Here is a 15583-nt window from a genome sequence, read left to right on the forward strand (position 1 = left end):
CTAATAATATCTATAATATTTATATAAAGCATATTAGCAGAATAATAGAAATGCTCTTGCAGAAACATAACTATTTAATAAATTTTCTGATGTATTATCCCAATTTAACTAAGATAAATGGCCTTATGGATCAAAAATGGTTTGCATTTCACAAATTAAAGAACATACAAAACACAAATACATTTTTTTTTTTTTTATCGAGCCTCTAATATTGTCATGGTGATTTCATTGACTGAACTTGTTGTATGCTTGCTTGACGAATAATAATCGATTTCAGGAAAAGTTCTTTCAGTGTAAAAACCAGGTTGTTTAGGCTGAACCAATGCACCCTCACTACCCTGCATCAGAACCACAGATGACATGTTTGGCCTATCTTCTGGAGATTGTTGCACACATAATAAAGCAATATGGATCGTTCGTAGAACTTGGGATAAACAGCATGAGTCTTCTCCTAGAGGTGCATCTATCAGTTCCAAGGACCTGCCTTCCTTGAAAAGTCTCCATGACTACAAGTAATTCACACCTCATCAGTAAAAGTGTCAGTTTTTAACATATAGATTACAAGTAATTCACGAATCATTAGTACGAGTGTTAGTTTTAACATATAGATATATGATAAGATTCTAAACAGGAGACTTACATGCCCAAGAAGGTTAAGGTGGTGTTTAGGATGAAAAAAACCTCTGTTCCTCTTTCCACTCACTATCTCTAGCACCAAAACTCCGAAACTAAATACATCTGATTTTATAGAAAAAATCCCATCTATTGCATACTCCGGGGACATGTAGCCACTGCAGGGAATAGTGAACTAAGAAACAGATGTAGGCTATGTAGCAACAGTAGGATGGATTATATAAAACATGTTTAAAGATTCTTACTGTGTTCCAACCACTCTTTTTGTAATTGCTCCAGTCTCATTTTCTCCAAAACTTCTAGCCACACCAAAGTCCGATATTTTAGGGATCATGTTAACATCTAGCAAAATATTGCTAGCTTTGAGATCTCTATGGATGATTCTCAGTCGGGAATCTTGATGAAGATAAAGAAGTCCCCGGGCAATGCCATTGATAATGTCAAAGCGCTTAGGCCAATCAAGTAATTTGCTTCGGGTTTGATCTGTCAAAACTTTTCATATTAGTCTATACTGCTGCTAATTAAATGAATGCTTGTATAACTAGAAAACGGTTCCAAAATATCAAATCACAGATTTTTTATGAGTGAAGTTCATGTAGCACAAGTGACAAGCAACCAGCAAACTTTGATCTCCCACCCCAAACACACACACACACACACACACACACACACACAAAAAAGAGGAAGGTGGAGGGGGTTGCTTGCTACATTTGCATTTCTCTGCATATAAGTGCTGCCACTTGAACTTGGTTGGAACAATTTATGGCGACACCATGTTAAAAAAAACAATGCTGGATCAATTATAATTAACATAGTCAGATGCTTTAACTGAGTTAAATTTATCATGGTAAAGAGCCAAACCAAAAATAAATAAATCCAAGCTTTTGTTAGGCATGTATTCATAGATCAATATCGTTTCTTCTCCTTGAAAGCAGCAACCTAGTAGCTTCACGAGATTTCGATGTTGGAGCTTTGCTATAAAGATAATTTCATTCTTGAACTCATCAATTCCTTGTGTGGAATATTTTGACAGCCGCTTCACTGCTATTTCCTTTCCCTCTTCCAGCATACCCTGAAACACTTAAACATTTGTGTTTGGTAGAATATTATTTAAAAAAGAAAAGAAAAACTCATGTTTATATTGCTTCCTTTTTCTTTTTATCTTTTACTTACTGCCTTGTGTTGTATTTTCACTGATTTGATTATTGATTTGTTTCACAACGGATATATATACCCAAAAGAGTTGCCTCACTCTACTAAAAATTGCTTCAATAAATTGTATTTCCTATAATTTTTTACCCAACATCCTAACATCTAAAAGGATAGCAGGACCTACTACAAATCAAAGTGATTCTAATTTAGCAAAATCAAATATTTTCCCCTTCTTTTATTTTTTATTTTTCAAAAAAGAGAAAAACAGATTTTGAATGGCAGGGAAAATTTAATAAAAATTAAAATGTTGAAACTTGTCTAATAGTATGTGATTCATCACTGAACATTCTGATCTTCCTATTAATTCTGACATAGCACAATGTCAAGAAATTGAGAACTAATGGAACAAATTTACAAATATTTACGCATGAGGAAAGATACACACTCGCATAAAGAGTTTCTTTTGAAAAAGAGGGTCATTTGTTCTTCTGCGAAAATAGAACAACAAACATTTTGCTCCATTGCTAACTTGCCCTTTATCAGGTATATAAATACACCAAAAAGCCAAGCAAGTTTTATTTCGTGTGTGTGTGTGTTTAGGAGGGGGGATTGTTACAACTCTACAACTTCTTAGGAACCCAAAAAAACATAAAAATTGAAAGTAGACTTTTGTTCACACCGTATTAGCTGTAGCTTGTTGGTCATAATTTTTTAAATAGTTACCATTATACTGCTGATGTTGGTTTCCGACATTTTCATTCGGAAAAGTTCACCAGCTTTTAATATCGTCTTTTTGAAGGCTTGCCGATTGTAATTTCAAATTCAGAATAATAGAGACATACAATTATTGTAGAGTATTGGCCTAGTATCAGTATCAATTGAGCCTCAGCTATATCGGACTTAGGAAGGAATTCATGCAAGTGTATCCAAATTATTACTTTCAGAAAAGTACAGCATCTTTTAATATCCCCTTTTTGAAGGCTTGCTGATTGTAATTTTAAGTTCAGAATTTTTTTCTTAAATGAGAGATGAAAACCTTTAAGATAAGTAATAATAGAGAAATACAGTGATTTTAGTGCATTTGCCTAGTATCAGTATCAATTGAGCATAAGATATATCGGTCTTAGGAACTCATGTAAGTGTATCCATATTATTACCTTGTAAACAGGTCCAAATCCACCCTCTCCAAGTTTATTGTTGATTGAGAAGTTATTGGTAGCATCAGCTATTGTTGATAAGTCAAACATTGGCAACTCTAGATCTTCCTTGTGGCTTTCATTAGTGTGGCATTGTTCCAAGCCGCGATCCAAACTTTCTGTAAATAGGGGAAAAAGTGAAATTAGACGAAACCAACTTTAATTTTCAAAACAATTGAACACATTTCCTTTCAAAGAGAAAAGAGCACATAAATAGAACAGTACCAGTAAACCAAACAAGCTACTTGACGATAAAATGACTAATTTAATTACCTCCTCTATTTAACTTTTGCTCCTGATGCTTCTTCTTCCATACATAAAAGGCCAAGGTTAGGCCCACCACTAACACTCCTGCTAGTAACGCCAAGATGGCTATGACTTTCTTTCGAATCTTCCTATTGGATTTGGAGCCAACTTCGGAGACTGTCAAGTTTATCATCCAAATAAAGCCGTCAATTAATCCAAAAATATTTTTTTTAAAAATTAAGATTGATTTTCCCCCATAGTATAGGTTTCCAACCCATGAAAGTTTCTATTTTCTAAGACAAAGCCTCTTCAAATTCTCTTCTCTTTTACTTGGTAAATAGATTTAGAAATTTAAACAAATTCACAAATATTTAGGAAATTGTTTGCTTGATACTATGACCAGTAGTTCCTAACATTATATGATTTCAGTCACTATATAAATATTGAGAAAAAAAAAAAATCAATAAAATACAATTAAAACCAAGTGCAAGAGAATGTATGAGAGCTTCCATGTGCCACTTGATTTATGCCTCCTTTCTACCACTCTGCTTGCAAAGCTGTTGGAAAGATTGGCAACTTTGTTTTTATTTCCACAACAGAATTTAAAAGCTACTCATCTACATGTTTGGGAATATATATCATACCTAACTCAGAGGAGGCCATTCTTATGTAAATATCTTGTCCAATTTCAGTGAGCTCCCTAATATCAATCAGGTCTTCAAACCAGAGCAAGCAGCCACTTCCTCCTTCTCTTATGTCTATATTTGCATAAGCCATACAAGAACAGTTTTTCAAGCATACTGTCTCGCATTCCTTGAGGGTCATGCTCCTATTAAACCAGGAATTCCGCGTGTCAGGCAATTTAACACCGGAATACTTGATAAATCCATTTGATGATTCATTGTGGCAATCCAAGGCTGTTTTTCGAACACACCCACTTGACCAATCTGCTGTGTCCCAATCTTTTGGGTACCTTGGAACAAATTTATCAAGACACCCACACACCGGGGAGTCAGCAATTCTGCAGATACCATAGCCCTGACACAGCCCATAAAAATCACAGTTATCTGCTGGTGTATTAACATAAACTGTCCAATCCTGTGTTTTATAATTCCATGTCAAGCGCTGCACAATTCCATTCTGGTTCAAAACCCGCCGTGAGAGAACTGAGCTATTAATAAGCTCATATTCATAATACACTTCCTGCTGATCGAAAACGAAATGGTATTTGTAGATGCTGTTTGGTTGTAAACCCACGGAGCCACTAAACTTGAGACCATTCCATGGTCCAGAACGGTATTGCTCAACCGAACCTTTCAGGAGGACTAATTGTGGGAATCCACGAAGATCAAATCCATAAGAATACTCACCTTTAGAAGGGTCATCACTGGACTTCCATGACCATAGATGCCGATCAATTCCGGTTACTAGGTTCTTTCCAAGCTTCATGCCCGGCAACAAAGTGTCACATGGATAATCAAAACTCTGCCACAAGAAATTCTCATCATTTGCATCTCTGACAACAAGATTACCCGAGTCCAAAAGCTGTGCAACTGGGTTCACTATGTTGTTATTTGATGATGAATTTGAAGAAGACCAGAAGCTGGTGTTTGTACTATTGACAAGCACGAGAATTCCTCCATCAGTGAGCTTCAAGACACCTCCTCCTGATGCATCAGTAAGTGGAGTATCTCTGTTGGCAACCCATACCACAGTCCCATTAGATATTTTCTTGTACCATATTCCCATGTATCGATTCCTTGAAGTACTACCCGAGGGGCTGAAAAATCCCAGTTCAAATGTTCTATCTGAAGAGACCAAGGTTTGTCCATCTGTAAGAAATTGAGTTGTAGTTATGGTGTGTAATTCTACCGCATTGGAGATTATTGTAAAAGTGGAAAACATAAAAGAAAAGAAAAGAACTATGGAAAAAACCATAATTCTTTGATGATATACTCAGAGGGTGTTTGTGTGTGTTTCTCTGTTTTTTATTCAATATTAATTCAGGAAACCCATAGGATAGTATTTGATTTACTACTGGGTTGGCAGTTGACAAACAAGAAAAATGAAAACCAAATCAGAAAGTCTTCTTCAAAGTCTTCCTTTCGCAATCTTTACAGCACTAAATTAAATATACATCCCGGACAAAGAAGATTACAGGTGAGCCGGGCATACATGTCTTTGTTAATGCCTGCCGATGAAAATCCACCGTCCATCCACAATACAATGGAATTGGTCTCAACATTTGATAAAAACTCCTCGATTTGTTAGATTTTCATTTGTCGGATACACAAATGGCATGATATGCCGAGCTCACCTCATACCTAACATGACTAACGTGTTAGTGAAATAACCCCATAAATAACCATTGTACCTTTGACTTTCACACTTGGACTTGAGTGGTGGTAATACTTTCTCCTCTACCTATTCACAGAACAGGTGGTCTGGTTGCATGACTTGGGGGTATCGTGCCATTATGACATCCTTGACCTTGGATAGTTGCACAAAGGAGATTTATATATCAACTTTATCATTATCCTTGACTTGGGTGGTGATATCGTTGAAATCGTTAGCAAGGGAAAGATGCATCTAGAAGGCATATACGATATATGACTAGGATTGGTGACAATCACCTCTCAATGCCAATTTTATTAATATCATCATTTATTTTCTGTGAATATTTTATGAAAACAAAATGAAACAAATTACCTTCTTTATCATTTCCAACTGTCGTTTACATAGTTTTCAAATAATCAACCCATACTAAACTAGAAAAACAATGTCATCTCAAAATGAAGGGGATGAAGGTTCCAGTGGAGGTCCACAAACTATAAAGCAAATAGCACATCCACAACACGCAACGATTTACAAAGGTCATTAATTCTCAAATTATGTTTGGTAATATGTAGTTGGTGATTTATAATTGGAACTAGAGTTGAAAGAAAATTACTTTACGCAATTCTATATTTTAAAACACAATGTCAATATCAAATCAATAAAATCTATAATGTACGTAGCACAATTCAAAAAAACACATAATATTGGTGATGATGTCATTGAAAGTTGAGAAAATTGTGAACTAAAGACAAAATAAAAGAGGGAAATTCAAACCTGAAATGACACAAGGGAAGAAAAAGGAAAAAGTAATCACTTAATTTGTTACATTAGTAAATCAAACTGAATCCCATTACTTGGAAAGTACAGTGTCCACAAGAACAATAAACATAGAATTTCAAAATTTAATTTAATTTTAAATAATCCTCCTTCGGCAGCCTAAAATAAAATAAAATGGCAGCAATCAATTGAAAAAGAGAAACATAAGGAAATGAAGAATGAGAGAAGAAAAGAACCGGGCGATGATGCATCATTGGCAGAAGAAGAAGAGGGTGGGTTGGGGTGAGGAAGTCTTGCAGCGAGAACATCACAGTGGAATATAATTAATTGAACTTGTTCTTCTTTGTCTTTGTCGTCGCAAGTCGTTGGTGGGATTTTGGCTTCGGAATCATTTGGATTGGATGGTTCTGACTTCTGAGTGATCTCCGAGAGTGAGAAGTCATCACAATTATAACGACCCTAACGGATGCCAAGAATTTTATAAAAAATTCGGCATAATTTTCCCTAAAAATAGGCCTACCATACCCTGTTTAAATTCATTTTTAACCTATCATGGCTCAATTTCCGAATTCACGGCAACAGTATATGATCATACAAAATCAAATAACACCGATAATTATTTTAACTAAAATTATCCTTCCCATACATCAACAAGGTTATATGACAAAGTTTTGCAAAATATACATATATACCTTTATACTTTTAGTGCTTTGCAAAAATAATGGGAAATATACAAAAGACACAAAAGTGAGCTTCTAGTATCGCTCAAGCTTGAGGTGGGTTGTCGTTCACCGGTTCTTTTCTAAGACTTGAAAAAAATGTATAAATAGTAGGGTGAGCTATATGCTCAGTAGGTGACACTTAAGACACAAATCTTGTGTCCTTGTGAATTCAAGCAAAGCATAGGCCAATGGGAGATAGGGATCATACAATGTAGGAGATCAAATACAACATACAATTCAATTCCAATTATAAACAATGCAATGCAATGCAATGAAATGCAATGCATGTCAATGACACTCCCCATTTTTATTCTCAAAACCATCATTTTCAAACGTTAATACAGCCCGCCCTTTGGTAACACCGCCGCGACACGAGAGGAGGATTGGCTAGTGTCCCTAACCCTTGGTAACCCCGCGGCGTCATTATGGGGCCCAGCTAGCTCAACCACACTAGGGCGACTCCCTAGTCCCCTCTAGGCTATATTAACCTCCGGCCCGTTGGTAACCCCGCAGCAACCGGGTTTCGCATAAAACCATTTTATCAAAAACACTTCCCTGAAATTCCCCATATTTATTTCAAGAACAATTTCTCCCATTTCATGCAAACCCAATGGTATGTGCATGTATATATGTTCCATACATTCAATGTCATGGCATTTAAAATTTTTCACCATAAAATTAAACATTCAACATGTTCAACATCTCTCAAGTAATTATTAACACATTAAGATACAACAAAATACATTTAAGCATGTGCATGTATATATATATGAGCTCAACATCATGAATTGATAAATTTGGCGCAATTTAAATAAGCATATTCTCATACATCAATTTCAGCATGCTAGCACATAGTAAACATAGGAAATCAACAACTAAATATAATTTGCACATGAACCAACCATATTCAAGATCGTGAAAACCCTCTAGACATCATTAATACCATCATAGATATAATTAACTCTAAATTAAGCATATTTAATACAACATGGAGGTAAAATTCACAATAGAACAAGACTAGAGTGGATTAAGATGCCCCTACCTCAAAATAGGCAAAACCCTAGAAATTAGGTCTCTAAATTCGAAGCCCCTAGGAAGACCAAAAACTGAAATTGCTTGTATGAGCGCGTAGAGCTCGTCGCGGGCTTTGTTTTGCCTCAAACGATACTTAAAAACACAAAGAAATAAGAGAGCAATCAAGGATTGAAACCTTAAAGTGGAAAAAGGAAAAAGAAAATAGAGAGGAAGGTGGAAGCGGGCAGCTGGGAAAGAGAGAGTGAGGTGCAGAAAACAAAAAACACAAATGTGGTCTTAATGACCACTTTAAAACAAAATTGTGGGTCCCTCCACTAACACACATATATATAAAATAAAAATAAAAACTTAAACATTACATTCTCCCCAACTTTAAAAGATTTCGTCCCCGAAATCAAGACATACCTGAGGAAGAAAACAACGCTGGATACTTGGACCGAACTTCCTGTTCGAGCTCCCAAGTAGCTTCCTCGACTCCGTGGTGTCTCCAAAGGACTTTCACCATTGGTATCGTCTTGTTCCTCAACACCTTCTGTTGTGTGTCAAGAATCTGAACTGGTCCTTCCTCGTAAGAAACATCCTCATCAATGTCCACATCAACCCAACTCAAAATGTGAGATGGATCTGGCTCGTACTTCCGTAACATCGATACATAGAAAACATTGTGGACCCTATCCAACTGTGGTGGCAAAGCAAGCCTGTAGGCAACCTCTCCTACTCGGTCCAAAATCTCAAACGGTCCAATAAATCGTGGCGACAACTTGCCACTTTTCCCGAATCTCATCAATCCCTTCCGTGGGGAAACCCGTAGAAAAACATGGTCTCCCACCTCAAAGGATAACGGTCGTCTCCGCTTATCCACATAGCTCTTCTGTCGGCTCTGAGCTGTAAGTAACCTCTGTCTTATCAACTTAATCTTCTCGGTAGTCTCGAGTACAATGTCGGGTCCTAAGGCGGCTGTCTCACCTACCTCAGTCCAACAAACAGGAGACCTACAAGGTCTACCATACAACGCCTCAAATGGAGCCATCTGGATGCTCGCCTGATAACTGTTGTTGTAGGCAAACTCAATAAGTGGAAGGTGATCCTCCCAACTACCTCCCAAATCAAGTACACATGCCCGAAGCATATCCTCCAAAATCTGGATAGTACGCTCCGACTGACCGTCCGTCTGTGGATGGAATGCCGTACTAAGATGCAACGCTGAACCAAACGCTGCTTGAAGTCCTTTCCAGAACTTCGAAGTGAACTTGGCATCCCTATCTGACACAATGGTTACAGGAACTCCATGCAACCTTACAATCTCCTTCACATAAAGAACACCAAGCTTCTCTCCATCATCTGTTGCCTTAATAGGCAAAAAGTGAGCCGTCTTGGTCAATCTGTCAATGATGACCCATACGGCCTCATTGCCCTTCCTTGACCTTGGAAAACCTGTCACAAAATCCATAGCAATATGCTCCCATTTCCATTGCGCTACAGGTAATGGTTGCAACAAACCAGCTGGCCTCTGATGCTTGGCCTTCACCTACTGACAGGTAAGGCATCTAGCCACAAACTGTGCAACATCATTCTTCATCCCGCTCCACCAATACTGACGTCTCAAATTATGATACATTTTAGTACCACCTGGATGAACTGAAAAACGGGAAGTGTGAAACTCCCGTAGGACATCCTCACGACAAACTGTGGGAACCACCAACAAACCCCTGAACCGTAGACCCCCATCTACATGCAAGGCCCAATCTTTCACTGTCTCACCACTAGAGATCAAAGCGTGGATGGCATCTAAGTCCGGGTCCTGTCTCTGTGACTCAATCACTCGTACAACAAGAGTAGGCTGAGCCACAAGACTAAATAAGAATGCCGACTCACTGCAACCATCATCATCACAACACTGTAATCCTATCTCTGCCAGATCTTCAAGCATCTTCCACTTCCGAATAGCTAAACTGGCCAAAATTCCACGAGATTTTCGGCTTAAGGCATCAGCTACAACATTTGCCTTGCCCGGATGATACTGCAAATCAAAGTTGTAATCTTCCAAGTACTCAACACATCGTCTCTGTCTGTTGTTCAAGTCCTTTTGGGAGAAAAGGTACTTGAGACTTTTGTGATCTGAAAATACCTCGAATCTCTCACTATACAAATAATGTCTCCAACACTTCAAGGCAAATACAACTGCCGCTAACTCCAGGTCATGAGTAGGGTAGTTGTACTCGTGAGTCTTCAACTGTCGAGACCCATAAGCCACTACTCTACCATCCTGCATCAACACACATCCCAACTCATCACGTGAAGCATCACAATAGATCACATAACCCAAGCCACGCTCAGGTATCACCAACACTGGAGCTGTAGTCAATCTCGTCTTCAACTCCTGAAAAGATGAATCACAGGCCTCATTCCAGACAAACTTGACCCCTTTCCGGGTCAAACGGGTCATAGGAGCTGCCAAATGGGAGAAATCCTTCACAAATCTCCGATAGTAACCCGCTAAACCAAGAAAACTGCGGATCTCAAACACATTCTTGGGTCACTCCGAAGTCAAAACTGCTTCAACCTTTGATGGATCAACTGATACTCCACCTTCTGAAACAACATGCCCCAAAAACTTCACCTCCTGTAGCCAAAACTCACATTTCTCGTATTTGGCATACAATCGGTGTTCCCGCAAAATCTGTAAAACAATACTCAAATGGACCTCGTGATCTTCTCGAGTCCGTAAGTACACAAGAATGTCATCCACGAAAACTACCACAAACTGGTCAAAGTAATCGTGAAAGACGCGGTTCATCAAGTCCATGAATGCCGCTGGCGCATTAGTCAAGCCAAAAGGCATAACAAGGAACTCATAGTGTCCATACCGTGTACGGAATGCTGTCTTCGGGATATCCTCATCCCTAACCCGCAACTGATAATAGCCAGACCACAAGTCAATCTTCGAGAAACAACTGGCTCCCCTCAACTGATCAAATAAATCAACTATCCTTGACAAAGGATACTTGTTCTTGATGATGGCATGATTCAACTTCCGATAATCAATGCACAACCTCAACGAACCATCTTTCTTCTTAGCAAACAAGACCGGTGCGCCCCACGGTGACACACTCGGTCGGATGAAACCTTTCATCCTCAAATCATCAAGCTGCCTCTTCAATTCTTCCAGTTCAACTGGTGCCATACGATACGGTGCCATAGAAATCGGCGCGGTACCATGCATCAAATCAATAGTGAACTCCACTTCTCAGTGTGGAGGCAACTCTGTCAAATCTTCTGGAAAAACATCCAAGAAGTCACAAACAATCACCGGATAAACTTCTCCTACGACATCATCTTCTTCGGTTAGAAGACTAGCTAAGAAATAATCACCATGACTTCGTCCACGAACTCCATAAAACGATGAAATGTGGGAATCACTCCGATCTCCCACGAAAAAGAAACAGTCTCCCTCGGGAGTGCAAACTGTAACCCTTCCTCTATAACAGTCGATCGTGGCATGAAATGAAGCCAACCAATCCATCCCGAGAATGACATCAAAGCTAGTCATCTCCAGGAGGATAAGGTCAAACACAAAGGTCCGCCCGGCTATCACAATGGAGCAATCCCGCACAACTCAGCTCAATGACACTGAAACCCCAACTGGCGTATCAACACTCAACGCCCGTTCCAAGAAACTAACTTCCAACCCCGATGCAAGTGCAAATGATGATGAAATGAAAGAATGAGATGCACCAGAGTCAAATAAAACATGGGCCCAACAACCAAACACTGGAAATATACCTCGAAGGACTGACGGTCCAGAAGATGCATCAGTCTGTGCTAGTGCAAAAACACGTCCCTGTGGTACCTGTGCCTGAGGACTGCCAACCTGAACACCTGACTGTTGCACTGACATAGTAGGAGTATCCCTCCTAACTGATCGTGAACCCTGTGAAGACTTAGTAGGCTGTGGTGGTGGTCTGAAACCTGACTGAACTATAGCCGATTGTGACGGCCTCTGCTGTGACCCTCTGCCAGTAATGGTGCCTGCTCTCTGACTCGGACAATCACGAATCAAGTGACCCTGCTGGCCACACCCATAACAAGCCTTCGGAGCTGACGAAACTGAAGACGATCTCATCGGACAACTGGACTTGTAATGTCCGGGCTGCTGACACTGATAACAAACAACTGCACTCCTGTCAGATCCAGCTGGCATAGGAGTGGTAGGAGCAGATCTTGTAGACTGTTGCCCCTGAAACTGAGATGGACTGATTCCAAGAAGATCCCTCTGAGGATGGCCCTGCACCCCTCTTTTGCTTCAATTGCTCTCTTCTTGCATCCTTCTCTCTATTATCAGCCTCCAGCATCAAAGCCCTTTCCACTGCTTCAGAGTAAACATTAATAAACTGTGCCGTAATCAACGGCCTCATTCAATCATTAAGACCCGAGACAAACTTCCGAGTCTTGTTAGCTTCATCTCTCACCACTTCTGGAGTAAAACGGGAGAGTGAGGTAAACTTGTTCTCATACTCCGCCACTGACATGTTCCCTTGAATAAGATTATGAAACTGGTCTTGTAACTCCCATCTTTTGGAAAGCGGAAAGTACTTCTCATAAAACAGTTCCTTGAACCTGTCCCAACTCATCTCTTCAATCTTGTACTGGTTGGTGACTGACTTCCACCAAACCTTAGCATCCATAGTAAACTTGTAAGTTGCTAGGATGATCTTCAAGTGATCCTCTGTCACATCCATTGAGGTCAACTGAGTTTCGACTTGATCCATGTAGTTGTCGGCTACCATTGGATCCGCACCGCCCTCAAACATAACCGGCATCAGCTGAGAAAACCCCTTAATGATCTTGAGACGCTTCTGAGCTGGAGTCTCCTCAACTCGAATTGTAGGTTGTGGTACCAACTGCGGCTGAGCAACAATCGTTGCCCTCACGACATTTTGCAACAAACGATTAAACTCCAGTGCCACAGAACCTTCACCCACTTCAATGGGTACGGGTGTTTCAACATTCTCTCTTCTTGGGGGAACAGCTCTTGGGGGAATCAAGTCCCTAAGAAGCATGTTCTCATCATTTAGCTCCTCCGGATTAGAGCTGGAGCTCTCACCAACATCGCCCCTTGTTGGTCTAGGGCCAACTTCTCTAGGTTCCTCACGCCGTGACATCGTGCTATAAAACGAGAAAATGATTCAGAAACATGACACTAAGGTCCACTGTGGACGACTCAACAAGAATTAATACCGTACAACACTTAGCATGCAAGACTATGCAAGAAACATTTTAACATAAACAAGTAAGCAAGTAAGCACATAGGCAGTTAAGCATGCTCATTTAAATAAGATACCAAGTAGCAAGTAATCAAGTAAGCAACACAAACAACATTCCATGCGACTCTATGTAGACCTCTACCCGTCGTCCTAAAGGTTTTTGAACCTTTGCTCTGATACCAAATTTTGTAACGACCCTAACTGATGCCAAGAATTTTACAAAAAATTTGGCATAACCTCCCCTAAAAATAGGCCTACCATACTCTTTTTAAATTCATTTTTAACCTATCATGGCTTAATTTCCGAATTCACGGCAACAGTATATGATCATACACAATCAAATAACACCGATAATTACGTTAACTAAAATTATCCTTCCTCTTCATCAACAAGGTTACATGACAAAGTTTTGCAAAATATACATATATACCTTTATACTTTTAGTGCTTTGCAAAAATAATGGGAAATATACAAAAGACACAAAAGTAAGCTTCTAGTATCGCTCAAGCTTGAGGTGGGTTGTCGTTCACCGGTTCTTTTCCAAAACCTGAAAAAAATGTATAAATAGTAGGGTGAGCTATATGCTCAGTAGGTGACACTTAAGACACAAATGTTGTGTCCTTGTGAATTCAAGCAAAGCATAGGCCAATGGGAGATAGGGATCATACAATGTAGGGGATCAAATACAACATACAATTCAATTCCAATTATAAACAATGCAATGCAATGCAATGAAATGCAATGCATGTCAATGACACTCCCCATTTTTATTCTCAAAACCATCATTTTCAAACGTTAATACAGCCGGCCCTTTGGTAACCCCGCCGCGACACGAGAGGAGGATTGGCTAGTGTCCCTAACCCTTGGTAACCCCGCGGCGTCATTATGGGGCCCAGCTAGCTCAACCACACTAGGGCGACTCCCTAGTCCCCTCTTGCTATATTAACCTCCGGCCCGTTGGTAACCCCGCAGCAACCGGGTTTCGCATAAAACCATTTTATCAAAAACACTTCCCTGAAATTCCCCATATTTATTTCAAGAACAATTTCTCCCATTTCATGCAAACCCAATGGTATGTGCATGTATATATGTTCCATACATTCAATGTCATGGCATTTAAAATTTTCCACCATAAAATTAAACATTCAACATGTTCAACATCTCCCAAGTAATTATTAACACATTAAGATATAACAAAATACATTTAAGCATGTGCATGTATATATATATGAGCTCAACATCATGAATTGGGAAATTTGGCGCAATTTAAATAAGCATACTCTCATACATCAATTTCAGCATGCTAGCACATAGTAAACATAGGAAATCAACAACTAAATATAATTTGCACATGAACCAACCATATTCAAGATCGTGAAAACCCTCTAGACATCATTAATACCATCATAGATATAATTAACTCTAAATTAAGCATATTTAATACAACATGGAGGTAAAATTCACAATAGAACAAGACTAGAGTGGATTAAGATGCCCCTACCTCAAAATAGGCAAAACCCTAGAAATTGGGTCTCTAAATTCGAAGCCCCTAGGAAGACCAAAAACTGAAATTGCTTGTATGAGCGCGTAGAGCTCGTCGCGGGCTTTGTTTTGCCTCAAACGATACTTAAAAACACAAAGAAATGAGGGAGCAATCAAGGATTGAAACCTTGAAGTGGAAAAAAGGAAAAAGAAAACAGAGAGGAAGGTGGAAGCGGGCAGCTGGGAAAGAGAGAGTGAGATGCAGAAAACAAAAACACAAATGTGGTCTTAATGACCACTTTAAAACAAAATTGTGGGTCCCTCCACTAACACACATATATATAAAAATAAAAATAAAAACTTAAACATTACAACAATGACATATAATTACATCAAAAAATGAAACTCTAGTTTGCCACTGCTCGGGTTGACATGAAATATTTTTCTTTTCCGATATATATATATATTATTCTTTTGTATTTGGCAAAGGTTGAGAAGAGGTGGAGTCCTGGAGTGTTTTAAAAAAACGAGTTAAAAAAAAAAAAAAAAAAACTTGTAGAAGTTTAATAGGTAAGTTATTATTATTATTATTATATATTTTTTTTGGTTAAATTTTAATATTTTTTCTTTATTAATATTTTACTACAACCAAATATAAAAAATATATATATATTTTAATGGAGTAGATTTCATTTGGATAGTCATGTCTTTTGTTATGCTCCTTTACTCACTTTATTAT

General features: G+C 38.8%; 1 protein-coding gene across 1 annotated transcript; it reads right to left on the reverse strand.

Annotated features, from left to right (window-relative positions):
• Nucleotides 1–83: 83 nt before the first annotated feature.
• LOC132307762 (G-type lectin S-receptor-like serine/threonine-protein kinase At4g27290) lies at nucleotides 84–5308 on the reverse strand. The gene is made up of 7 exons (XM_059805612.1): nucleotides 3872–5308; nucleotides 3255–3404; nucleotides 2943–3100; nucleotides 1495–1705; nucleotides 879–1116; nucleotides 641–791; nucleotides 84–506 (listed from the first exon to the last, which is right to left on the reverse strand). The coding sequence occupies exons 1-7, from the start codon at nucleotides 5163–5165 to the stop codon at nucleotides 195–197; spliced, it is 2514 nt and encodes an 837-aa protein (XP_059661595.1). The 5' UTR covers nucleotides 5166–5308; the 3' UTR covers nucleotides 84–194.
• Between the last annotated feature and the right edge of the window lie 10275 nt (nucleotides 5309–15583).

Source organism: Cornus florida, unplaced genomic scaffold (assembly GCF_030987335.1).
Source record: "Cornus florida cultivar Cherokee Brave unplaced genomic scaffold, ASM3098733v1 CherokeeBrave_3.0.0_Hap2_Chr05, whole genome shotgun sequence".
Lineage (NCBI taxonomy): Eukaryota > Viridiplantae > Streptophyta > Magnoliopsida > Cornales > Cornaceae > Cornus > Cornus florida.

Bases quoted from the DNA above. Each gene is read 5' to 3' on its own strand.
- LOC132307762 (XM_059805612.1), bottom strand. From the start codon at position 5,165: ATGGTTTTTTCCATAGTTCTTTTCTTTTCTTTTATGTTTTCCACTTTT. The intron at 1,706-2,942 runs GTAATAATATGG...TAAGTGTTTCAG, and splicing joins GATTTGGACCTGTTTACAAG to GGTATGCTGGAAGAGGGAAA. The intron at 792-878 runs GTAAGAATCTTT...TATTCCCTGCAG, and splicing joins AAAAGAGTGGTTGGAACACA to TGGCTACATGTCCCCGGAGT.